General features: G+C 46.7%; 1 protein-coding gene across 1 annotated transcript; it reads left to right on the top strand.

Moving 5' to 3' along the window:
* Positions 1-8,959: 8,959 nt before the first annotated feature.
* LOC129342865 (carcinoembryonic antigen-related cell adhesion molecule 4-like) lies at positions 8,960-25,384 on the top strand. The gene is made up of 6 exons (XM_054998813.1): positions 8,960-9,094; positions 14,372-14,785; positions 17,543-17,659; positions 19,770-19,868; positions 20,701-20,737; positions 22,583-25,384. Exons 1-4 carry the CDS (start codon positions 9,061-9,063, stop codon positions 19,865-19,867), a joined length of 663 nt encoding a protein of 220 aa, XP_054854788.1. The 5' UTR covers positions 8,960-9,060; the 3' UTR covers position 19,868; positions 20,701-20,737; positions 22,583-25,384.
* Positions 25,385-26,222: the final 838 nt, after the last annotated feature.

Genomic DNA, 26,222 nt, shown 5'->3' with positions numbered 1-26,222 from the left:
TTCACAAATAAACTCCATTTCATCAATCCCCCCGTTGTAATTTTCCTTGGAAGATTCTCTGCTTGAGAACTGCTACTCTGAGGACAGCGATGGAATGTCCTGGCAGACTGAAATGTTCTCTCCACTGGTTTTTGAATGTTGTGGTTTTTGATGTCAGATTTATGTTCATTTATTCTTTTTGCAAAGGAGCCTGACCCATTTGTGCAATAGAGAGAATTGAAGGACATTGCCGACACTTGATAACGTAGAATCACAGAGTTGGAAGGGGCTCCAGGGTCATCTAGTCCAACCCCCTGGCTCCTGTCCAACCCCCTTGCACAGTGCAGGAAATTCACAGCATGTATAATGCTGGAAGATGAACCAGTGAACGAGCCGGAGATGGTATGGCTGGCGTTGTTAGGTCCAGCAATTGTGTCGTTGGAGTGAATATGGGGGCAGAGTTGGGAAAGTCAGAGGTTGACAGGCGGGTGCCTGGATCTCCCAGGCCGCATCTCCCAGCCTGCTCCGCCCTCTCCCTTCTGGAACTGATCGCCCACAATTGATGGACACAAGTTCTGTCCCCACAGCCCTTTCTTACCAGACTACAAAGATTTCTGCTTCCTGAAGACCAGTCCCAGGGACTCCCTTGGATGTGAGCCGAAGCCCTGGGAATTCCTCTCCCCATGGCAGGGGTATGGACAATATTGGAGGATAAAGTGGGTAACCCACCCCACCCACCCCAAAAATATTCTAGTCCTGCATACTAGACGGTGATCTAACTCAGAGGCATGCAGATATTAATGGAATGAGGTTCTTCTATTCCTCACCCCACCCCACCCAGCAACGAGAGAAGGACTGATGGAAACAGACACCGATGACCAATGAGAAAGTTTGGCTGAGGGGGTTCGCAGGCAGGGCTCCTTCCCTCCCATCTAGCAACACCCCCAAACTACATGACCCTGCCAATAGGCAATTTGGTTGTTTGTTGTCTGAAGTGTATAGCCCAGCAAGGAAAAGTGGTACAGTCCTGTAGACATTTTTGTTTGTTTTGTGAAGTGGTATAGTCCAGCGAGAGAAAGTGGTACATAGTCCTATAGACATTTTTGTTTGTTTGCCTGAAGTGGTGCAGTCCAGCAAGGGAAAGCAGTACAGTCCAATAGACATTTTTATTTGTTTGTTGCTGGAAGTAGTATAGTCCAGCAAAAGAAAGTAGTACAGTCCAATAGGAATTTTAGGGGGGGTTGTGTGAAATGGTATAGTCCAGCAAGAGAAAGTGGTACAGTCCAATAGACATTTTTATTTGTTGCCAGAAGTGGTATAGTCCAGCAAGAGAAAGTAGTACAGTGCAATATGCATTTGGGGATTTTTTTGTCTGAAGTGGTATAGTCCAGCAAGAGAAAGTGGTACCGTCTCCAGAAGCAGCTGCCTGGAGGTGGCATTCTGGAGGGGCAGCATAGAAATCTTATAAATACACAAATAAATAAGAAGGCCAGTCTTGCGATGTCTTCCCACCTCCCTTCTCTACAGCTTCCATCCTGAACCCGCACGTCCCACTGACGCAGGCCAGGATCCGGACTGAAACTGAAATCCCGGTCACCTGGGAGCCTTCCCAGCCACGAACTGGAGATAACCTCACCCTGACTCCAGGGGGAACACTCAAAAAGCTGCTGTCCTGTAGCTGGCACCGTGGACAGACAACAGCAAGGGAGGTGGTAATTTTAAAATCCATCCTTGGGAACAAGGAAGGAGGCTCCTACACAGGACGGGTGACGGTCAGCCCAAGTTGCTCTCTTTACATCAAGAATCTAACGGCCCTGGACTCTGGAAATTACACTGTGAAAAAGAAGGGATTCTTTAAGCAGGAAATTGGGCACGCTTATGTGGAAGTCTCAGGTAGGAAGTGCTGCGTTAGAATGCAAGGCATTAAATGCTACATGTCATCCTGGTTTAAACCGAGACTTGGAGTTTCTTACCTCAATCTCTAACTGTCGTCTTTTGGATCTTTTTAAAGGAGTATTAGTTCTTACCAAGTCTGATCAAGTAATTTTGTAACCAATATCAGATAATTTTCACTTAAACTTTTGACCACTTCTCCCTGAGCTGACTTCGTCACCTAGGTTGTCTGTTTGTCACTGTTAATCCAGTTCTAGTCACTTACACAGAGAAGTTATGCCTGAAAGATTTGGCCTCTCTGTCTCACCCCCTTTTTGCTCCCTTTAAGTAGAAATCCCAGTTTGGTTTCCTTGGATATGTGGAAGGAAGTGAGCTGCAACTTGGGAAAGGTAATCTTGAAATAACTGTTGTTGGACTTTAAAGGGCCGCTGGACTTTAGTTTCATTTTAATATAACAGTGCAATCCTAAAAAGAGTTACTCCAGTTTACGCCCATTGAAATCAATAGGCTTGGACTGGAGTAACTCTTTTTAGGATTGCATTGTAAGACTGCTACCAGTTTGCTACTTTAAAACAAGGGGTGGACTTTTTCAACCAGATGGGCCCATGAAACCAGTTTGGCTCTGGAGCAGTGATGGCAGATGATGGTCTTTGGCAGGGCTTTTTTTCTGGGAAAGGAGGTGGTGGAACTCAGTGGCTTACCCTCGGAGAAAATGGTCATATGGCTGGTGGCCCCGCCCCCTGATCTCCAGACAGAGGGGAGTTGAGATTACCCTCTGGCGTGGAGGGCAATCTCAACTCCCCTCTGTCTGGAGATCAGGGGGCGGGGCCACCAGCCATGTGACCATTTTCAAGAGGTTCCAGAACTCCGTTCCACCGTGTTCCCGCTGAAAAAAAGCCCTGGTCTTTGGCCTTCTGTTCACTTCTCCTAATCTCAGTGTCTCCTAGAACAAGCTGAGGAAAGGGATCGTAGGAGAACACCTTCAACTCCAGAGACCATTTGAAAACACTAACTGAGTAGAAGAAACCTTGGTGTGGGCACTCACACACACACGCCTCATTCTTAAGCAGTCAGTCCCCATCCAAAATAGAGGCAGATACTCTTATCCTCTGTCCATTCTCTGTCCAGAAGAGGCATCCATTTCATTTAAATAATTTAATTTATTAAATTTCTAATCCATGAACAGGCTCAGGGCAGGTAACAACATCATTAGACTACAATCACAATAAATACAATATAAAATTATGGCGGTGCTGGGTGCTGTGGGCTGGAGAAGAGTTTTGCGGATACCATGGACAGCCAAAAAGACAAATAAGAGGGTACTAGACCAAATTAAGCCGGAATTCTCCTTAGAAGCTAAAATGACAAGACTGAGGCTATCGTACTTTGGTCACATCATGAGAAGACAAGATTCTTTGGGAAAGTCAATAATGCTAGGAAAAGTGGAAGGCAGCAGGAAAAGAGGAAGACCTAAAACGAGATGGTGTGACTCAATAAAAGGAGCCACATCCTCCAGTTTGCAGGATCTGAGCAAGTCTGTTAGAGAGAGAACATTTTGAAGGTCTTTCATCCATAGGGTCGCCATAGGTCAAAAACGACTTGATGGCTCGTCACACAACACACAATATAAAATTAGTAATACAGTGGTGGTGGAGAGTGCCTTCAGGTCAGAGGTGAGTTATAGCGACCCTTGGTGGGGTTTTCAAGGCAAAAGACTCACAGAGGTGGTTTGCCATTGCCTGCCTCTGCAGCCTTGGTCTTTGTTCGAGGTCTCCCATCCATTTACTAACCAAGGCCGACCCTGCTTAGCTGACAAGATCAGGCTCACCTGGCCTATCCAGGTCAGGGCAATAATACAATACAAGTACCAAATACAATTTAAAAGCATAAAACCATATCCAATGACAGAAAAGATATTAAACTATATACCTGTTCAGCAATCGGAGTGGGTAGGGCAGGCAGGTCATAGATTTTTCAGATAAAACAGGGGCCACAGCAAAGAGGCTGACCCGGGAACCCGCCCAGACCTCAACCCTTGTCAGAGGCCTGGAGGAACATCTCGGTCTTACAAGCCCAACAGAACTGTAATAAGTCCTGAAGGACCCTGGTCTCAACGGGGAGTTCCATCTGGTCATAGTTGAGGCTAGACGAATGTCCTTGGAGTCAGGGGCCACCAGAAGATGTTGATCGGCTGAATGAAGAGCCCCCTGGGGTACATACGGCGATAGATCAATGCAGATTTTTAACTGTCCCTAAAAATATTTTTTCTTGTACCAGTACCAGATCCTTCTCTCCCAGAATTGTCTCCTGGAGTCATTTCCGGGATCATTGTCGGGTTATTATTGGCTGTGACGGCAGTAATCGGGGCTCTCCTTTACATCTTTTTCCGTGAGTAACACACTGCAGCCTAGAGCTTGGAGGCTGTGTTGTTCTGTGTCTAGCAACAGGACAGAAAAAGGAAGTGTGTGTGTGTTTGTGTGTGTATCCCCTTGACTCATCACCCTCACCCTATATTGTTTAACCACAAAACTAAAACTAAAGCTCATTCTTGAAACAGAAGTGGCCCTGTCATGAATTAATGAAAGACTCGGGTCCAACTAGATTTCCAAGGTAGGAGCTTTCAAGAGTCAAAGCTCCCTGACTCTCGAAAGCTCCTACCCTGGAGTTGGTCTGTAAGGTGCTACTGGACTGGATCTTCTACTACAGACCAACACGAGTACCCACCTGAAAAGATGTTTGTGTTTTGAACTTTTCCAGGTGGGGTGAACCACAGCTCGTGGTGGGGCAGCCAACCTACCAGCCTCATCTTGGCGGCAGCCCAGCCTGTAAGTAACCTTTATCCAAATTACAAGACGTCTACAGAGGTTGCTTCTGCTTATTCAGCTATGTCTATTTCCCCTTCTGCTCAAGACGGCATCGGATCTCTTAGATCACCACTGCTCCTTGTCCTGTGTGGGAGCGCCATGGCACGGAAAGGCTTTCCCAAACACCTGGTGTCATAGATACTTTAACGGAGAGGCCGGGGGATTGAACCCGAGACCTTCCTGCATGCAAAGCAGCTGCTTTAGCACTGAGCCAAAGGCCTTTCCTGGAAATTAAACTGGCAAAGCTGCGTTATACCAAGTCAGACCGTTGGTCTGCCTAGCTCAGCGGAGTCTACTCTGATTGGCAACAGTTCTCCGGGGTCTCTACAAAGAAAGGCCTTTCCCAACCCTGCTCGATTATTCTAACCAGGGGGTGAACTTGGGGGCTTTCTGGATGCAAATGTATAGAATAAGGGAAAGACAGTCGTGGCCCCAGACTCTCGAGGCTGCAGATACCATTACAATTGGGAAATGAAAAGGCTTGTGATATTGGGCAAAGCGTCCTGTTTGTTTGTTTGTTTGTTTGTTTGTTTGTTTGTTTGTTTGTTTGTTTGTTTGTTTGTTTGTTTGTTTGTTTGTTTGTTTGTTTGTTTGTTTGTTTGTTTGTTTGTTTGTTTGTTTGTTTGTTTGTTTGTTTGTTTGTTTGTCATTTACAGTCTGCCTTTCTCACTGAAACTCAAGGCGGGTTACACAGTACTAGCTTAGTATAATCAACATTTCCATACAGTGTCAAGGACATTTCCATAAACAATGCCATAGGGTAAATAGATACAGGTTTAAAAAGACATAGTGTTAACAAGAATCCAATACAAAGTAGAAGAAAATACTGGAACTGAACATAATCACTTCTAAGATTGACACTGGGCAACATAAAGCATAGGTAGTACATAGGAATACATATTTAAAGCAACAGATAATATGTCAGGCAACATAGCAGTGAAGTCTATGGTCCTTAATTCATTGGTGAAGCATCTGAGATCCCATCCCTACAATACAGCCCTCCCATTCGAGTAAAAAGCCTTTTTGAATAATTCAGTTTTGCGGGGGCTCTCCTGACCTCCTCAGGCAGGCCGTTCCACAGGGAAGGGGCCACCACAGAGAAAGCCCGTCTATGGGCTGCTGTTGATTTCGCCCACGTGCAGATTGGCACCTGCAGGAGACCCTGTTCAGAGGAGCAAAGCTGCCATGGAGGAACATAGGGAGGGAGGCGGTCCCACAGGTATGTCGGACCAAGGCTCGTGAAGAGCTTTATATGTAATAACCAATACCTTGAACTGAACACGGTAACTAATAGGTAGCCAATGGAGTGATGTTCATGCTCCTGCTCGCTCCTGATAACAGTCGAGCTGCAGCATTTTGCACGAATTGGAGCCTCCTAGTTAGCTTATATGGGAGATCTATGTATAATGCATTATCTTGTTGAATATGGGCTATAAAAACCTAAGAAGGGCCCTGCTGGGATAGACCAGCAGTCCGTCTAGCCCAGCATCCTGTCTCATACAGAGTCCATCCAGTTGCTATCCAAGGCTTTTCCTTGATGTTGCCTCCTGGCACTGGGATTCAGGTTGACTGCTTCTGAACGTGGAGGTTCCTTTAGTTACCCTGGCTAGTAGCCACAGGTAGATCTCTCCTCCATGAACCTGTCTAATCCCCTTTTAAAGCCATCTAGGCTTATGCCCTTTGGTACCTCTGCTGGCAATGAATGCCACAATTTAATTACTTGTAAAGAAGTGTTTCCTTGGGTCTGTCCTGGAACTGTTGCCCAGCAACTTCACTGGGTGCCTGGAGTTTTAGTATTATGGGAGAGGGAGAAGAATCTCCCACTGTTCACTTTCTCCAACCCATGCATGTCATTATATTCAGCATCATTCCACTTATGTCCTTTGATCTCAATGGCAGCATGTCCTTTCAGAATTCAGCGCAGTTTCTGTGTCTGGCCACAAGCAAAGCTTTCTAATGACCAGCAATTAACATCCTCCCTCACTCCCTCTCTCTGTCTCTCAGACCCAGGTCAAATCTGGCAAATCCTCTGATATCAACCAGGAATACCAGGTAAGTATTCTTCACCTCTCCGAAAAAAGGGGTCTTGGATTTGGAGAGTAAAAGGCATGGCAAAATATGCACCCCAGATAATATGAATTTTGATGCTAAGGATACCTGAATTGTCCAAGCGCAAGATTTGGGTCCAGCAGCACCTTAAAGACCAACTAGATCACTACTGGACCCAAATCTTGCTCATTTACTACAGACCAGCTCAGCTACCCGCCTGAAACTGAATTGTCCAGTCACCATGAGTTAGGAAAGTTTGGCATATTTTAGCTTCTTCTACAAAACCTGCTGAATTTTCCAAGATTACAGTCATTTGCATATGATCCCAGCCTTCCTCAACAGAGCTCAGAATGAGACAAATGAACTTGTTCTGTTTAATCAAAAAGAGTCCAGTAGCACCTTTAAGACTAACCAATTTTATTGTAGCATAAGCTTTCGAGAATCACAGTTCTCTTCGCCAGATGCATGGAGGGCAGAAAGAAACTGGTCAGATATAGAGGAGGAGAGGGGAGGGCGGAGTAGATGCAAACAGCTCCTTCTGATATGGAGATCAGTTTGCTTCTGTAAAGGAAATCAGTTACCTGTGATAATGAGATAACCATTCATAGTCCCTATTCAGTCCCAGCTTGACAGAGTCAAATTTACATATGAATTCCAATTCAGCAGCTTCCCACTGGATTTTGTTTTTGAAGGGTTTCAGTTGAACTACAGTGACCTTTAAGTCTTTGATGGAATGTCCTGGTAGATTGAAGTGTTCTCCTCTGGATCTTGTTCTGTTTATCTTCCTCTTGGCCGCTGAAGCTAGGAAAAGCTATAGGGCTGGGACTTACCAGGTGCCCTTTATAGGTGTGTAGAAATTCGAACCTGGATCTGCCCTGCTGCTTAAAATATTTGGTTTGCTTTGGCTAGGAAGGGAGCTGTATCGGTTTTCAGGGCTGGCCCTTGGGTTAGGGATGGTTTCTGGCCATTTAAGAGGCAGAACTCCTGAAACTTCTCCATTGGGGAGATGCAGTCATGGTAAAAGTTTTGCCTGGGGATTTCCTCCCCTGATCACAAAACATGCTCAAGAAAGCAAAAAAGGAGGTGTTTGAAAGGGATTTTGAAAGACAGTGATGTATCTCTACTCTCTCTCCAGACAATGCAAGTACAACACAGATGTCAAGATGTGTACTACGATCTGAAAAAGCCGCCTCCTCCTCCTCTTGAGTCAACAACCTCTTGGCCCTCCAAACCCTTCTGACTGACTCGTCTGTTTCAGATAATCTCTAGTCCTTCCAATCTCCTGGAGACCCACAGCCTTGTGGAACTCCTGGCCCCCATGTTCAGGGAAGTTCCGTGAGGGATGGGAAAGTCTGAGACAGGTGCATGATGGGAATATCTCCCTGCAGCAGGCAGGGATGAGGGACAAGATCAGCATCTTGGTGCAAGATTTACACACATGCGCAAAAGCTCCCCGGTCTTGGGAGAGATACCAGAATATGTTGCAGAGAAATGGGACAGTGTACCGGTGCTCACAATTGCCCAGACAGCCACCAGAGGGCAATATAACCAGAAACTGCTCTTACCGGGAACAAACGTTTGGATTTCCCCTGAACTCTGCTAGGAACACAAAAGCGAGCTGCAGTCGCAGAGTTCGGCTGTTGTCGTCCGTTTGGGTCATGTGCAATTCACGGAATGCAGACCCCAGTAAAGGGTTTACCGCGGCGCCGATCCCGTTTGGTCCCTCGCGGTCAGAAGGGGGAATGTGCAGAAATAAATCAGTCTATCAAATACCTGTGGCAGTCTATTGGAAGGCATCTTTTTAAAAAGGAACAACCGAAAGTCTTGAAGCGCTGTTGAGAAAAAAAAGCAAACACACGCGTGTCAGCTTTTGTGAGGGGAGATGGCAGAGGACACGTGCACACACACGTACTCACATATAGGCTTACCGTTGTCTTAATCTTTACCAGGTGTCAGACACTCTTAATACGCTTTAGCAATGGTTTGCAAGCGGATTTTCCTGTTTCCAGTGCCCGACGCCCTGCAGCGAATCCGCTTTCCCCATGCATTTTGCTCCGATCTCATTTCTTGGCACACTGTTTAAAGAAGGGGGGACGCGGCTGGTTGTAGAGAAGCCCGCCCCCGGGGGGAAGGAAGAATTACAAGGCCTTTCTCTCTCTGATCAAAGGCTTTCTGCAGAGACAGGCACCGGGGGCGCTGGTGGGTGATAAAAAGCCCGGAGAGCGGAGCGCAGGAACCCAGGCGTCCGGGACCGTAAAGCTGAGCGAGCCGCGCGATGGGGTGGCAGATGGGGGCGGCGTTCCTAGCTGGTGAGAGTGATCGGGGTCCCGGGAGGGGTGCAGCAGTAGGGAAATGGGAGGCATCAGCTATTGCCCCGGATTGGATAGCATTGAGTGAGTGTCTCAGTCCTTCTGCCTCACCTGGGAGTTTTGCACTTTTTTTACTCTGGAATAACTAACCCTCTCCCGTTTGGCACTTGCAATGACCCTGCCCGGCTCGGATTGGGGGCTAGGGCGGGCTGATAAAGTGAGGGCTGAATGTACGTTAAAACCAGGTTAACATGATCTCCCTGACTGCTTGCTATTTCAACCCCTGAAAACCAGCTCTCCTTCACCGGCTAGGGGGAGGGAAGACAACTGATTTTGATTTTGTGTAAAGGGGCAAACATCTGGGCAGATCTAGAAGGCTGCCAAGGCAGAACGGGACAGATGTTTAGTCCCTAGGAAATTCCCTGTAGCAGGGCTGCCATAGACACGCGGGACTCGGCTTCTCCCCCAAACATCTGCATTCTACTACGAGCACAGTATGTCCACCCATCCGGAGCAGTTTCTGCATTCATTTGACAAGCAGCAACACCAGAGAATCTGCTGTTTTTGACATTCCCACGTGATTGAAAACCAAATCCTTTCCAGTTTTGCCACTGAGATCTGACATTCAGGGATGCTTTTCCAAAAAGTGGCGTCTCTCGCACCCTGGGTGGATTTAAAGTTCCTGATGAACTTGCCTTTTTTATACTGAGCCAGACCTTCCATCCATTCTAGCCTAATACTGAGTCAGGTAAAGGGCTCCCCGGGATTATAAGCAGAGGATATTTCCCAGCTCTGCTATCCCGTTCTATTATTTGCATGCAATTCCTGCGTTGTGCCACTATTGCTAAGTTTTGTTTGTTTACTTCATTTATACCCTGCCTTTCTCCACAATGGGGACCCAAAACAGCTTATATCATTCTCCTCTGCTCCATTTGATCCTCACAACAAACCTGTGAGGTAGGTTATGCTGAATGCATGTGACTGGGCCAAAGTCACCAGCAAGCATCCATAGCAAAGTGTTGAGACTGGAACCTGGGTCTCCCAGATACTACTCTAACCACTACACCACACTGGCAAAATTTAGAATGCTTATATCTTCTTTCCAAGCCATCCCCCCCACATCCAATCCAACAACATCCACAAACTGGAATATAGAATGTGTTCTAATTTAGAGAATAAAACCCTGAATTTCTGCAAGATACTTCCTCCGTAGGGGAGGGAAAACAACTTGAGAATTTGCCTTGTCAATCAAACTATGTCTTCTCTGTTAGGGTTGCCAGCATTAAAATTAGTTCCTTTGGCTTTCCCTTGAATATCCTTTTGATCTGCAGCAGTTACCAGCTGATATTACTTACCGCCATGCCTTTAATTAATTAATTTATTTACTTACTTTAGATTTTTATTCTGCCTTCCCTATGACGGGCTTCGGGCAGATTACACAACTTTGGACGTCTCTGTCTGTTCATTAAACTTCTCTTAAAGGGGCAGGGCTTTTTTTTCCCCCTGGCCACTTGGCACCCATATCTACAGCCCACATGGCAGGTCGTGCCATCAGCCCTGAGAACACATCTGCTTGGAGTTTCTAAGGATCTCAGCACCAAACTGATGTCTCTTTCCCCCACACTGCAACTCACATGACATCTGCAACAGTCCCTGCCAATCCACACGGTAAAAAGAGCAAGAGTCCAGTAGCACCTATAAGACTTACAAAATTTGTGGCAGGGTATAAGCATTCGTGAGTCACAGCTCACTTCTTCAGATACCTGAAGATGACCTGTGGCTCACGAAAGCTCATACCCTACCACACATTTTGTTAGTTTTATAGGTGCTACTGGACTCTTGCTCTTTTCTACTGCTACAGACAAACTAACATGACTACCCATCTTAATCCACATGGTGTCTGTCTGCACAAAGCTGTTTAATACCTTAAAAATAAAATATCTGCAAGGAAATCTCCTATCTGACACAATGTGGTGTTTTTGTGGCTTCTTCTTATGCTTTCCATACAACGTTAAGAGACTGCATAGCCTAGGCAGGAAGCTACCACATGGAGTGGGCCAGCTTTATAAATCCCCTGCTTGATTTGTTCTTGTTTGACCAAGGATATGTGTATAAATTTGTCCCTTGCTGTTCATGTCAGAGTTGAGATGGTGTTGTGCTCTATGAGTTATTCAAAGCTCCTTCAAGAAGACAATCAAGCTATTTCTTGACTTGCATTTTGGGATGTAAGTATTTGATCTTCTGGACTGAAAGCAGGGACTTCTGCTGCAAGACGCTTGAGTAAACCTTTCCCTCATTGTAAAATAAAACCGTAGCCCTGGAGCAACTTAAAGACCGACGCAAGTCCAGCATACATTCCCGGAGTCAGAGCTCCCTTCATCAGATGCCGAGAAGTGCGCATTCATTGGGAGGACCCTTTTATGTTCACAACAGAATGGTGGTAGTGAAGAGAATAGGATTGGCCTAAATGTCTATTGCAGAATAAGCAGATACAATCGGAAGTTATGGATGGATAAACAAGATAGCGCTTATGGTGAACGAGTGTTTCAGTATTTTCTTCTACTTTTCTCGTTGATGCTATGGCTTTTTAAACTTGTGTCTGTTTACCCTATGGCCTTGTTTATGGAAATGTCCTTGACAGCGTTCCCGCTAACGTGCGCTCTTGCGCAATTGCGCACAAATTTTTACCACTCAGCGCACAGCTGAGAAGTTCAGCGCACAGCAGACCCACCTGGAGGGCTTGGTGTAGCTCCAGCCCTGGTGCCAAAGAATTTCCTCTCCTCCATGTCCACCAAGCAGCCTCTCAGCCCTGGTGCTGGGATCCAGAGAAGGAGGCACTGGTGGGTGGGTGGCCGAGCTGCCCCTCCTCCAGTCCCAACCAACAGCCTCTGTGGCGCCAGGAGCTGGAGGAGGCAAAGATGATCACAGCCGCAGTGGATGCAGCAATAGGTGGGTTAGGGGGTGGGTGCCTGCGTGATCTTCCGTTCCTGGCGCCGGGTGTAGGAGGAGGCCGCGGCGGTGAGCAGGGCGGGCAACCGCGCGGTCTTCCCTTCCCGGCGCTGGGTGCAGGAGGAGGCCACTGCGGCGAGCAGGGCGGGCAACCACACGGTCTTCCCTTCCCGGCGCCGGGTGCAGGAGGAGGCCGCTGCGGCGAGTGGGGCGGGCAACTATGCGATTTCCCCATCCTGGCGCTGGGTGCAGGAGGAGGCTGCAGAGTTGAGCAGACACTCGCACGATCTCTCTGTCCCAGCGCCAATTTGCTCAACTCTTGCAGTGTGTCACAGCCAGAACTGAACTGAACACAAGACTCCTGGAGAGTTCTGGCTAGCATAGAGCAGAGGAAAGCAATTTGTAAGTTGGCACACAAATTAACAGAAATTCTGTATGAAGGAAAGAAAAATGACTTTGACAATCATAATTCTTATATCAGCTGAACTTTTAAGGACCTAGCTAGCTCACTCCTAAATCCTTAAGCTGATTGAAGCAATAACTATTGCCTGAGTTCTGAGCTCTATGCAATGGTCAGATAAATTCCACCAAAAGTGGGGAGTATAATGTCCTTCAAGGTCTCTGCCTTCTCAGGTAGCATCATTTTTGCCTTTTCTGGATTCAATTTCAGTTTGTTTGCTTTCATCCATTTGACCAAAGCTGTCAGACAGTGACCCAAGATTTCTACCATATCGTGTGGTGATTTGGATAGCAAGATATAGATTTGAGTGTCATCTGCATATTGATGGCATCCAGTTCCATAGCTATGAATGAGTTCTCCCAAAGGCTTTACATAAAGGTTGAATAACACGGGGGATAATATTGCACCCTGTGGAACCCACAAGATAATTTCCATTCTGCAGACAGCTGGTCTCTGACACTGACTTAAGTTCATTCCATGAGAAACAATTTAAACTAGTCTTGATACCCACTTCTACCTCCACATGCCTCAGTAGGATGGCATGATCTACTATGTCAAATGTGCAGGTAGATCCAGGAAAAGCAATAATGAAGCATGGCCTTTATATTCAGGCTTATGTGCTAAAAAAAACACAAGAGTGCAAAGAAAAGGGAAAGGTTAGGCCTCAATTTCCCAGAACAGGAGATATATTTTTCAGGAGCTTTTTAAAGACTTCAAAGAAAGGGAAAATGCTGGTATGAGAAGGCAGTGAAATCTTGAGAAAGGGGCACCTAGAGAAAGAACAAGGTGTGAGACGGAAGTAACCTCAGGGCTGTTTGTATATTTGTTGACTGAAATACATTAAAAGGGGGGGTGCTCACAACTTTAATACATGTTATTGTTTCCGCTCATGAAGTAGATTTTTTGCTCACAGCACTGCACAGCTTAGAGGGAACATTGAACTGTATGGAAATGTACTTGATACGGATTGTAGTAATCGCATAATGTGTAATCTGCCTTGAGTCTCAGTCAGAAAGGCGGACTATAAATGACATAAATAAATAATAACAACAACAACAATAAGTAATGCTGTCTTTTGCAACTCATATGGAAAAACTGCAGCTTTCTGACATAACACCTACAGAAGTGCAAAAGACGGCGTTACTTGGAACAGCATACATTTAACACCGATACTTGGCTGATACTTAGGTCTCTGGCGGAAACTTGTATCAGCTCAGCAAGGCCAATCAATGATAACATGTGATCTTTATTTATTATTGATTGTGTTGCATGTAATTTGAATAATAATAGTAATAACAGACAGGGCTCATTTTGAGGGGGAACATGCAGGAACGCAGTTCCGGTAGTTCTCCAAAGAGGTCACATGTCAGGTGGCCCCACCCAGCTGACTCTCAGCCATTTTGGGCCCGTTTTGGCCTGGATTGGGGCCGAAATGGCCAGGATCAGGACTCTTACAGGTGGTGGATCACTCTCCCACTCAGCAGCAGCCCAATTCTGACCATTTGGGGCCACTTTTCAGCCATTTTCAGCCCCTTTTTTGCCATTTTGGGCTCAATTTCGGCCCTGAATGGCCAGGATTGGGTCCAAAACATCCAGGATAGGTGATGTCAGGGTGTGTGGCATATGCAAATCAGTTATGCCAATGACACACTTCTGGTGATGTCAAGGGCCGTGGCATATGCTAAAGAGTTATGCTAATGAGTTCCTCCAGCTCTTTTTCTACGAAATGACCCCTGATAATAGATATAACAAGCGACTTATCTGAACTCCCTGGTGCGGAAGGGAGGAGGCAAATAGTCTGGAACGTACCCCTCTAGAATTTGCCTCGACCTGAATTTCTTTTTCTTTCTCTTTTCTCTTCCCTGCAGCCTCCATCTTGATTTCCTTCTTCCATCCCACTGGAGTCATGAGTTTCACTCCAGCTAAAGTCCTTTTGCCTCGAGCCCCACGCATCGTCCTTCTTAAAGTTACCTGGGAACCCTCAAACCCAGTAGCAGGGCAAAACGTTACTCTGATTCCAGGAGGACTGGAAGTCTTCCACGTCTGTCGCTGGTATCGAGCGGCGGCAGTGGATGAAGCAAACGAGATCTTCAGCTACCACCCGCCTCCTCCGAGTCACTGGCAGCAAAAAGGGTCTGCTTATACCGGGCGAGAGACTGGAGGCCCGGGTTGCACCTTGCACATCACAAACCTAACATTGGATGACTCGGGGAACTACACAGTGACAAAGGAAAGCCGTGCAATGCCGTTGAATATAGGTCACGCTCTTCTCAGAGTCTCAGGTAGGATTAAATTACCTTTCCCCATTGCTCAGACTGGCAGGCTATGAGGTTTTTAGAAGATACTGAAGTTGGCCAGGGAGAGATGGAAACTTCCAATAAAACCTCAGTTATTCCTCTTGAGCTTTCATGTTAGGTACTCTGTCGTTTGTGTTCCAGGAAATAAAACCCTTTACTTCTTTTTTACCAACCTGGAGCTGTTTAGGAATAAAATTAAGCATTAGGAACATTTTCCCCTTTAGGTCAAGTGAATCTGGGCTCAGCAGTGTGAGTGACATGTTGGCTGTCTTTCAGTTGTTAAGGTTGCCAGCTTTGGGTGGGGAAGTTCCTAGAGATTTAGGGGTGGAGCCTGGAGAGGGTGGAGTTTGGGGAAGGGGAAGGACCAGAGTTGGGTCCGCCTTCCAAAGCAACCACTTTCCCCAGAGGAACTGATCTCTGTAACCTGGAGATCAGTTGTAATTCTGGAAGAGTTCCAGGCCCTGCCTGGAGGTTGGCAAGCCTAAATATGTGTATTTCTGATGTGGGTTAATGCACAAGAAATTCTGCATAGACCTTGAATAGATGCATCTCACCCAGCTGTTCTTTGGTGCAAAAAGGGAAGGCAGAAGAACATGGCAGTGAGTCCCAAAAGATGTATGTAGCCAGGGGTCATTTCATAGAAAAAGAGCTGGAGGAACTCATTAGCATAGCTCATTAGCATAACTCATTAGCATATGCCATGCCCCTTGGCATCCCCAGAAGTGTGTCATTGGCATAACTGATTTGCATATGCCATACCCCCTGACATCACCTATCCTGGCTGTTATGGACCCAATCCTGGCCATTCAGGGCTGAAATTGGGCCCAAATTGGGCTGAAAATGTCTGAAAAGTGGCCCAAAATGGTCAGGATCGGGCCACTGCTGATTGGGAGAGTGATCCACCACCCATCAGAGGCTCGATCTGGACCGTTTCAGCCCCAATCCAGGCTGAAACGGGCCCAAAATGGCCGAGAGACAGGTGGGCAGGGCCACCTGACATGTGACCTCTTTGGGGAACTGCCGGAAATGTGTTCCTGCACGTTCCCCCTCAAAATGAGCTCTGTATGTAGCCCAGCCTCTTATTTCCCACAGTGGCCTACAACATGCCTTCTGGGACATGTACAAGCAGTACTTCTTGAAGAAATGCATGAGTAGGAAGCTACTGCAGGCCAAGATCCAAACACGATGGCGTGGAAGGCCCAGGGGCCTGGTGATAAAGAAGGCACGATGCCTCTGCCCGTCCAGAGGAATAAATCTCTGCCCTTCCGGCTTGGCACAGGGGACCGAAAACGAAAAGCAGCCCAGTTGAAATTCTCACTAGCCGTCACTTCTGCTTTTCTTTCTCCCTGGGTATTTGAGGGAGCTCACAAGTGCCTGGTGCTATTTGAACATGCGCAGCTGCCTTATACCATCAGACCGCCTCACTGTTGGTATGGTCTGTTCAGACTGACCGTGTCTCTCTGCAGTGTCAGGCACCAAAGATTTGCTTCAGCTGGGGAGGGAACTTAGGACCTCCGAAGCAGGCGTGTGCCCCTCTGAGCTACACCCTCCCCCCTAAAATCTACTGTGTTGGTTCCAAGGGAGAGATGTGGTGCAAAGGCCATGAACTCTGTTCAGGAAGAGGGACGGGATAGTAAACAAAAGCCCTGCGCACACTTCTGTGATGTTCGTTCTGTTTTTGCAAAAGAACAGCAGACTGTTTACTCAATGGTGTTGTCAATCAGTTATCCAAACCGTTTCAATGCCAAAGTGGAAGCCGGGACTGTCCCTTGGTGAGCCTGTCCAAAAGGTGACCAGGGTTCAAAGTGGGAGATTTAGAGCCAAGCTACCAGTGATGCCTGACACAGGTTGGACGCTTGTCAGCTTCCCTCAAGTTTTGATGGGAAATGTAGGGATCCTGGTCTTGCAGATGTAATGGAGAGCCAAGCCGTAAAACCAGGATGCCTACATTTCCCATCAAAACTTGAGGGAAGCTGACCAGTGTCCAACCTGTGTCAGGCATCACTTGTAGCTTGGCTCTTAGTTTAATCGTGACTGGGTACTGTTTCAACCCCCTTTTCAACTGTCTCTTACCATTGGATGGAAAGTATGCAGGAGGCATGTGATATTTCTAATTTTATTTATTCATTCATTCAATTTATAGCCCTCCCTCCCCACAAGCATGCTCAGAGCAGGGTACAACAATGCAAATATTAGACAAAAATAAGACACAAATTTACATTAAAAACATCAATGTACAATATAAAAAACTAGTTACATATAAATAGCTAAAGGTGTCGACTAGCAAAGCCAGGTGAATAGCTGTAGAGAAACCAAACAGTGCAGATAGGTATAGTCAGACTTGGAAGTCAGTAATTATGCCAGAGCCGTGCCAGAGACAAGGATTACCGAGCACCAAACCAATGAACTCCTATATCCCCACCCTAAAAAGTTAACAGCAGCCATTGCACAGAGGGTGGGGGGGGTCGAATCAGATCAGGGCCTCGAAACTGGAGTTGGACAGGTTAAATCTTTACTTTGCTGAATTTTCACAATGCAACTATACCCCTCGAATACGATACTTGCAGTGAACCTGTAATTTATTTATCTAATACATTTGTATTCCACCCTTCCCCTTAGGACTCCAGGACAGTGTATATATGAAACTGTGAAGTAGTGTATAACTCTGTGTAGTAGAGTAGGCTGAGAAAAACGATTGCCGTAGGTCACTTGTATCTTCTGTATCGGTTACAATTATTTCAGAACCTCCTTCCGTACCAGATTCTGCGTGTTCAAAACGGTCTGGAATCATCTCCGGGATTGTCCTCGGGTCCTTGGTTGTAACTGCGATGATCGGGATCCTGCTTTACTTCCTTCTTCGTGAGTAACACCCAGCCACAACCTGCAACCTGGGGCTTCAGTTTTTTTGTTCGTTTGTTGACTAGGCTTTTACCCTGGTTCTTCACCTTGAAACTTATGGTGGTTATTATGGCTAGCCTGTCATTACAGTGCAGGATATTGCAAATTCATTCCCCTTGGGTGCTAAGCATCCTTGGGTCAGCCCTGGTGGTGGTTGCATGGGGAGCTGTTGCAGGAGGCCTCCCAACCAGGTACCAACCAAACGGTGCCTTCCAGCCAAATCCTGAGACCACGCCGTAGGAGAAGAATGCATAATATATCGGCATGCTGCCTTACCCTCCACTTGAAGTGACTGATAAAAATATCAAACATTTAAAAGCACATAAAATCATAAACGAGGACTTGGCGAGTACAAGGTACATCCCTGGCAAAGGTGGATACTTTTCAGCCCCACTGAAATCATTAACTTTCTCCCTTTGAAACGGAAGGGACTGGAAAGGCTTTCCCATCCTGCAAGAATGCTTCAAGGCCTGTTCCAAACAGCATCAAATGAATGAGAAAAAAAGCAGACAAATGGATGGTTTAAAATATGAGCTTTGCCTGTCTTCTTAAAGGCAAAAAGGGCAGATGTAGTGGCTCGTGCCAAAGCTGTGGGGCCACAGTGGAAAAGGCCCTGCTGTTCCCCGCAACTGATCCAATTTCCCTATAGTTAAAATTCAAATTGGAAACCTTCACTTTGGTCCTAAGCTGGAGGCGGGGGGAAAGAAATCCCAGTTCTTGAAATTCTAAAAAAAATGGTACATCAGGAGGACTTAAAGGTACAGCCACTCTGGTCCAGGGCTAGAGACCATCAGTTTCCAGGGAAACTAGGCATAGAACCCGTTGTAAACGCTGTCTGTTAACCCAACAGCTCCTCCCCACCAACTCATTCTCCCTTCTGAGTCCACAGGTGTGGACACAGAATTCTACACCTGCAATCTTTATGCGCACATGAAATACCCTGCTGGTTGTGGCATGACCTGTGGATTGGGACACCAATCCATCCCTGGCACCTGGAAGACACCAGGACACTTTTGATTCCCTCTGAGCGGGAAGAGGCAGGGGGAGAAACTGCTGTGCCTAGAGAGCCAGTTGGGTGTAGCGGTTAAGAGCGGCAGGACTCTAATCTGAAGAACCGAGTTTGATTCCCCACTCCTCCGCTTGAAGCCAGCTGGGTGACCTTGGGTCAGTCACAGCTCTCCCAGAGCTCTCTCAGCCCCACCCACCTCACAGGGTGACTGTTGTTGTGGGGATAATAATAGCATACTTTTTTTAAACTGCTCTGAGTGGGCGTTAAGTTGTCCCGAAGGGTGGTATATAAATCAAATGTTGTTGTTGTCGTGTCCATTGTCCCTTTGGCTTCGGTGCCTAGCTGAACATTTGTGGGGGCTGCGATGGTAGATACTGAATATCATATTCCTCCTTCCTCCCCCAATGAGGCTTGCCTCATAGTCTGAGAACTGCTGAGAACCTTGGGATGCAGCTCAAGGAAACCAGAAGCTGGCCAAGGGGCAAGGAAAACTGCTTCTTTGGGGGGCAACTGACTGTTTCTCTCCTCTGCCACTTTGTAAATTGGGAAAGGAACTGGTCTGCAGAGAGGATTCAAGGCCATATTCTTGTCCTTAGGTTTCGAAGCCTTTTTCTTTCTCTTTATACGTGGACATTTTCAGAAGCGTAAATACTGGGGTCCAGGGCTTTTTTTCTGAGAAAAGCGGTGGTAGAACTCAGTGGGTTTCCCTCAGAGAAAATGGTCACATGGCCGGTGGCCCCGCCCCCTGATCTCCAGACAGAGGGGAGTTGAGATTGCCCTCCATGCCACTGGAGCAGCGCGGAGGGCAATTCAAACTCCCCTCTGTTTGGAGATCAGGGGGCGGGGCTAACAGCCATGTGACCATTTTCAAGAGATGCCGGAACTCGGTTCCACTGCGTTCCAGCTGAAAAAAAGCCCTGCTGGGGTCTCTCAAAACCTGTTGTTACTATGTGCCATCCATTGGGAAATGATAAAAGGTAAAAATAAAAACAGAGCGGTCAAACTAAGGTAGGGCCTGGGCATTAAGAGTGGATTTGATTCCCAATTTTCTTCCTCTGCCAGGCGCTTATTATCCAAGTGACAACAAGACTTCGACACAACTTATTTCAACTTACGCCATGTATGAGCACCTTTCCCCGTCTGTGGGGGAGAATCCCTGAGGTGAGAGCCACATGCTCACTCTATTGCTATGGACTACCTCGTGTTTATTATCTGCGCTGATCTTGGTGCAGAAAGGCCCCCACCCCAGAGAATACCTGCTTGATTAAACAATGAAAACAGCGGACAGGAGAGAGGACAGGTGAGGACTGACTTCCGAATGGTGAGGAAAGGAGAGTAGAAGAAAGGCAGCCAGCAGTGGTGGAGAGGCGGTCGCAGTGAAAGGATGGTATTTCGTGTCTCCAAATGGTCCCTGGCCACAGACCTTCTTTGAGACTCAGAGCGGGACCACAAGTGACGCCTGACACAGGTTGGACACTAGTCAGCTTCCCTCAAGTTTTGATGGGAAATGTAGGCATCCTGGTCTTGCAGCTTGGCTCCCCGACTGCTGTCCAATGGACTTTTCAACTGTCACTTGTCCAACATTCCACCAAGCTGCCTACATTTCCCGCCAAAACTTGAGGGAAGCTGGCAAGTGTCCAACCTGTGTCAGGCGTCACTTGTGGTCCTGCTCTGAGAGTCCAAGGGGGCTGGAAGATGTGACTCTCCCTCCTTCTGCCTTTGCCAGCCCCTTTTTTCCATAGTGAAGATACTGTAGAGACTCTGTCTTACCTTCTGATATGGAGAAAGTTAGCTTGGGATCCTGGACCTTTGGTGGTCCAAAGGTATCATAAGCTCTTACCACGTTCTCAGGCCTATTTGAGGAAGTTCAGCCCTGTTCCAGTTCTGACTTTGATGACTGTAGGTCTTCAGCTCCCTCACCAACACGTTGTTCCATTGTGATCGATCAATCCGTAAAATGACACCCTTTTGTCTCGCTCTTTTTCACTTTCAGGCAAAGCGTGAGAGCTGAAGTCCGTCAGATTCACGAGGTAAGCTAAAGGCCTTCTTGCATTAGCCTCTCTTCTCTAGAAAGTGACAAACCTGGAAAGGATTCCAAGAGCACAACTGAAGTCTGGGATGTTCTGTGAACTATCCAGAATTATCTTGATGTTCTGTGAATTATCTAATAATAATAATAATAATAACATTTGATTTATATACCGCCCTTCAGGACAACTTAATGCCCACTCAGAGCAGTTTACAAAGTATGTCATTATTATGCCCTCAACAAACACCCTGTGAGGTGGGTGAGGCTGAGAGAGTGCCAGAGAGCCGTGACTAGCCCAAGGTCACCCAGCTGGCTTCAAGTGGAGGGGTGGGGAATCAAACCTGGCTCTCCAGATTAGAGTCCTGCCGCTATTAACCACTACACCAAACTGGCTCTCTAGAATTATCCAAATGTTCTGTGAATTATCCAGAATTATCCGGAGGTTCTGTGAACGATCTAGAATTATCCAGATGTTCTGTGAATTCTCCAGAATTATCGGGATGTTCTGTGAATTATCCAGAATTACCCAGAGGCTCTGTGAATGATCTAGAATTGTCCGGATGTTCTGTGAATTATCCAGAATTGTCCAGCTGTTCAGAATTGTCCAGATGTTCTGTGAATTGTCCAGATTCTCCTGTGCCAAAGGAACCTAAGTTCTCCAACCAGAATAAGTGGTGCGGGTTGCAATTATTTCACCAATTCTACTCCGCTCTAAAATCCAGGTTTTAAAATAAATAATATCTTTCCCTTTCTGTATCTATTGGGTTAAGCGGTTTTGCCCTCACAACAAGAAGCCAGGGGGCTAGGCAAAGCGATAATGAGGCCAGATAGTGAACCTTATTGCCAAGTAGGGATTTCAACCCAGAACCCACCCACCCCCACCTCCAAGCACTGGTCTGCTTCAGAAGGGGAAGTGATTTTGATCTTTTGTCTGCTGTGCCCTTTTTTTTTGCAGGAGCTATTTTTGCCGCATTTGGTGCCATACCTCTTTAGGTTTTCTTCTGAATTCCAGTCGATTAGCTCCCCCTTCCAATTTCAATGCAGTATTTCAAGGGTTCTCTTCTGAATTTTTTGCCCGTGCTTTTTCTGCATGGGGAGAAAACTCAGAAGAGAATGCTTGAAACGCCTCATTGAAATCTGAAGGAGTTAATTGTCCAGAATTCAGAAGAAAACCCAAAGAGGGATGTGGCTAAAAACAGCAAAATTCACCTGTGCAAAAAAGACATGTTTTAAATCATAGGGGTGGAGGGGGTTGGGGAGATCCATTGACGTGATTTAAATTTGCACCAATGAGAGAAACACTAGGGATTCCATAACTAATTTGTGTTGTGTGATTGTGAGTCTGCATTCTTGCGTGAGAACTAGGGAAGAGTGTTGCTATATCAGACCATGATGACACACCTAGTTTTGCTTTTTTGTGCAGTTGTTGCCAAAGTTCTGTTAAACAGCAGGCTGTGAGTGGGCCACAAAAACAGGCCTGTGGCCTATACATGGATAGCAATTTAGCCTTTCAACCACCCCTACTTCACTCTGCAATGGCACAAAAAACACTGAGAGTCTTTTGGGCTCAAATCGAGTAGAGAGAAGGGAGCTGTGGCCGCTAGATTATAGACAAAAAGCTTCATCTGTGGAAGATGTTCAACAGACAAAGCTTACCCAAGCATAGATGTACAGTGATGGAAGAAGGTTTGCCTGTTTGTTTCCACCTGCCATGCAACTCTCAAAGACATTGACACTCAGTTTATGGGTCTCTCTCATTCATGTGATACCTAAGGGAATAAAGGGAATAAAGATTGTGAATGGATTTCTCATCAGAATGTACATCTAGTATATTTTAATTTTCTAGATGCTGCAGCAGGGGAACTAGGACGTGTATCAAGAGCCAATGCGTAATGGAAAAGTCAACGCATCTTTCCGCCACATGTTCATCTCTTTGGCCTTCTAGCCGAAGACTTGCTGGTCTTTTAGATAAAGCGTCAGCCTTCCATTCTCTGCCCAGAAATGCTAGGGACTGCTACCTTCTTTCTCTAAGACATTGGTTCAGCTTCTTCTCAGCTGGGCTTCAGTTCAGGAACTCCGAGCCCCTGTTTTGAGCCAGACGTTGCGTTCCGAATCTGAGACAGATGCACAACAAAAAATCTTTCCCTGCAATGTGTGTCGAAGGAGGGGGAGGAAGCCCCATCAGAAATTCTGTTGTTGACCAACAAGATTACTGATGGAGTGCATAGAGAGGCCATAAAATATGGGGTCTTACTTTGTATGGCCAGGGTTTTTTAAAAAGACAGCTGCCCATGTCCTCGGAACAGGAGGAGTTCTGAGACTTATAAGTTCCAGGCATATTTCTTGCCCTTTAGTCTACATGAAGACAATGATGATACCAGCTTTTTCTTTAAAAAATGTTTTATACATGTCATTATTTTTATTATGCATGTGTTATTAATTCATTTGTTATTGGAGCATTCTACTGGTTCCGTGATTTCAGCCATTCTGCTGCTCTCTCTCTCTCTCTCTCTCTCTCTCTCTCTCCTGATGGTATTTCTGCTGAGACAATTAAATCCCCTTGCCCCTGCTGTATTGTGACAGGGAAGAGGGCAAATAATGGCCCCTAATTTGTGAAGAGCTTGCTGAGTGCTAAACCCACAGTACCAGAACCATCAGCAAACACAACCTTCTTGATTAAAAGCATTTTCCTTTTCACAGGGCTTTTTTTCTGGGAAAAGAGGCGGTGGAACTCAGTAGGCTGCCCTCGGAGAAAATGGTCACATGGCTGGTGGCCCCGCCCCCTAATCTCCAGACACAGGGGAGTTGAGATTGCCCTCCGCGCCTCATGGCGCAGAGGCCAATCTCAACTCGCCTCTGTCTGGAGATCAGGGGGCGGGGCTACCAGCCATGTGACCATTTTCAAGAGGTTCCGGAACGCCGTTCCACCACGTTCCAGCTGAAAAAAAGCCCTGCCTATTCATAATCTCTTCTGCAGAGGCCAATTTTACTGGTTCAGTTTACTAACTGCATTGGAGTTTTTTGTGACCATCTGCACTCAAGTTGCTGCCATGAGAAATCACTCCAGCTACTATGCAGCTTTTCCATGGCTTTTCAGGAAGCACTTTTTTAAAAAAAATCCATTTTCCAGTCGGCTGTCTCCCCACGCACACTCATTATGCCATCTCTTAGCATTCCACCCTCTTCTGCCCCCTCTCACCCCCTGCCAGCCCACTTCATTGTGATTGGCCGCTGTTGTCTATCTAGCCACTCCCTCCCCCTTCTTCCCATTCCTCCCCCCTCCTCTTTCCTCTCCATTTTCCTTTCCACTTGTTTTTTCATTTTTTGTTTTAAATCCAGCATAGAATCGATGCACAGATGGGTTAAGAGGGAGAAATACAGGAAATAGATTGATCCAGCATTCTAGCAATGTATTGATTCATCGCTTGTGCAAGAAGAAAAGAAGGAAGGGACATCACAGATGACGGCATTGGTGACGAAAGTGCCAGCACTCATCAATCCCAACGCATTTTGACATGGTGCAGACTAAAAAGAATGGCACCACACTAACCAAACATGAGAGGTGTGAAAAGGCCCAGACTAGCCGATTCCATGTCTTTTGGCTTGACTTTTGGAATAGTCAAGGGTTATGTCCCCAGTGCAAAAGAGGCTAAAATCCCCTCACTTAAAAATCTGTCTTTAAGTAACTAGTTCCTTCCTTAACTACCAGATGCACACTCTCCATCTCTTTTCTGTTGTGATCAACATGGAACCTCCCCTGGCCTTCTCTATCCACATAGGGTCTTTCTTTCGTTCTGCCCTTTTTTCTTTGCTAGTGTACCCAGAGAAAACTCAGGTCAGCCTGACCCAAAACTGGGTTAAGAAAATCCATGAATCATGTCCTGCGGGGACCAGCGGTAAACAAGACAATTGATGGGGAAACACCAGTTAATTTGAACCAAATGGGATTTTATGTAACAATGTAGGGGTCTGGGCCAAGATCTGGCTGACTGGCCTCCAAAAATAAGGAGTTTTAGGGTGTTGGATAGAATAATGGAGCATTTCCAACCACTTGGGCAACAATGGGGTAGTAGGCTGGCTTTGGGGACAGGAAGATGGGAGAGGTGTGTGACATTTTGTAACATAAGGCAACAAGATATTTTGACTGAGGGGAAGAGCTGACCATGTTCAGAATTGCGTAGGGACTCCAGAGGAAGGGCTAATAGTCCATCCATATGTGAAGGCATTGGATGTAGTCTACACATTACTTCTTTTACGGCTTCTCCACGGAGCCAACCTGTGCTCTGTGCAGACATATGTCAGCTTGGGGATTGGCTTCTATAAAAAAACGAGTGTAAATGGGCTCAGAAAGCTGCCACCAAAGTGTCTAGGACAGCGAATAGTTCAGCTAATTGAGTGCACCTGGTGTTGTGCTTAGACTAGGTGGCTCCTCCTCCTGGTTAAAATAAAAGGCTGGTGTGGGTGGGGGGTGGTAAAAAAAAAAGCCGAACCACGGAGAGCATGCTGGTTTAGTAATCACTTCTCTAGATAGTTTTAGGCCAGGTTAGACTAAGTTTATTTTTACTTTGCCATTTCTCTCGTCTCGAGAGCGGCCTCTGTTGTTTTTCTAAACACTCTCTTGATCTAATAAATAATTATTTTGCCTGTGGCTCGAGTGTCTGACTGCTGTGTGCAAAATCCTCCAGACTAGGAACCCAGAGACCTGGGGGGGGGGCGGTCTCGTGCGAAATAGGTGAGGTTTACCTCTCTAAGGGCGAAGCTACAAGTGACGAATGACACTTGAACAGCAAGTGTATTTCTCCCTGTTCACTTGCGCTCCACTCAATCCACTTGCTGTTCAAGTGTCATTCTTCACTTGTAGCTTGGCCCTGAGAGGGTGCTTAGAACCTGGGGTGGCTGTTAGCAGCACCCAGGACGGGGGCCAGAGGGTGTACCTAATCTTGACACGAAGGAGAGCCCCTGCCTTTCTGGGTCTGCCCTCCCCTCCCTTGTGCAAAAACAGTGTGAGGAAGGAGAGTTTTCCCCAGAGCTTTTTTCTGGGAAAAGAGGTGGTGGAACTCAGTGGGTTGCCCTCGGAGAAAATGGTCACATGGCTGGTGGCCCCGCCCCCTGATCTCCAGACAGAGGGGAGTTGAGATTGCCCTCCGCGCCAAGTGGCGCGGAGGGCAATCTCAACTCCCCTCTGTCTGGAGATCAGGGGGCGGGGCCACCAGCCATGTGACCATTTTCAAGAGGTTCCGGAACTCCGTTCCACTGCGTTCCAGCTGAAAAAAAGCCCTGGTTTTTCCCTTTCTGCTGCACCATGAGCACATAATGCCTCCACAGGGAGCTTGAGAAATAGGGGAATGTCTCCCCTCTGCATTTTTTTTACATGGGGAAAAAAGCTTGGGAGAAAGGCTGAGCCCATTTGCACACATTTTTTAATAGAAACCGATCCCTGGGATGATGTGAGTCTGCCGCGGAGCATGGGTGGGCTCTAAAAGAAG

The sequence above is a fragment of the Eublepharis macularius genome, chromosome 15 (assembly GCF_028583425.1).
Source record: "Eublepharis macularius isolate TG4126 chromosome 15, MPM_Emac_v1.0, whole genome shotgun sequence".
Taxonomy (NCBI): domain Eukaryota; kingdom Metazoa; phylum Chordata; class Lepidosauria; order Squamata; family Eublepharidae; genus Eublepharis; species Eublepharis macularius.
This window is presented reverse-complemented; position numbering and strand designations above follow the sequence as displayed.

Excerpts from the sequence above, each read along its gene's own strand:
- LOC129342865 (XM_054998813.1), top strand. The coding sequence starts at position 9,061 with ATGGGGTGGCAGATGGGGGCGGCGTTCCTAGCTG. Across the intron at positions 14,786-17,542 it reads CGCTCTTCTCAGAGTCTCAG|AACCTCCTTCCGTACCAGAT; the intron begins GTAGGATTAAAT and ends CAATTATTTCAG. Across the intron at positions 17,660-19,769 it reads CCTGCTTTACTTCCTTCTTC|GCGCTTATTATCCAAGTGAC; the intron begins GTGAGTAACACC and ends TTCCTCTGCCAG.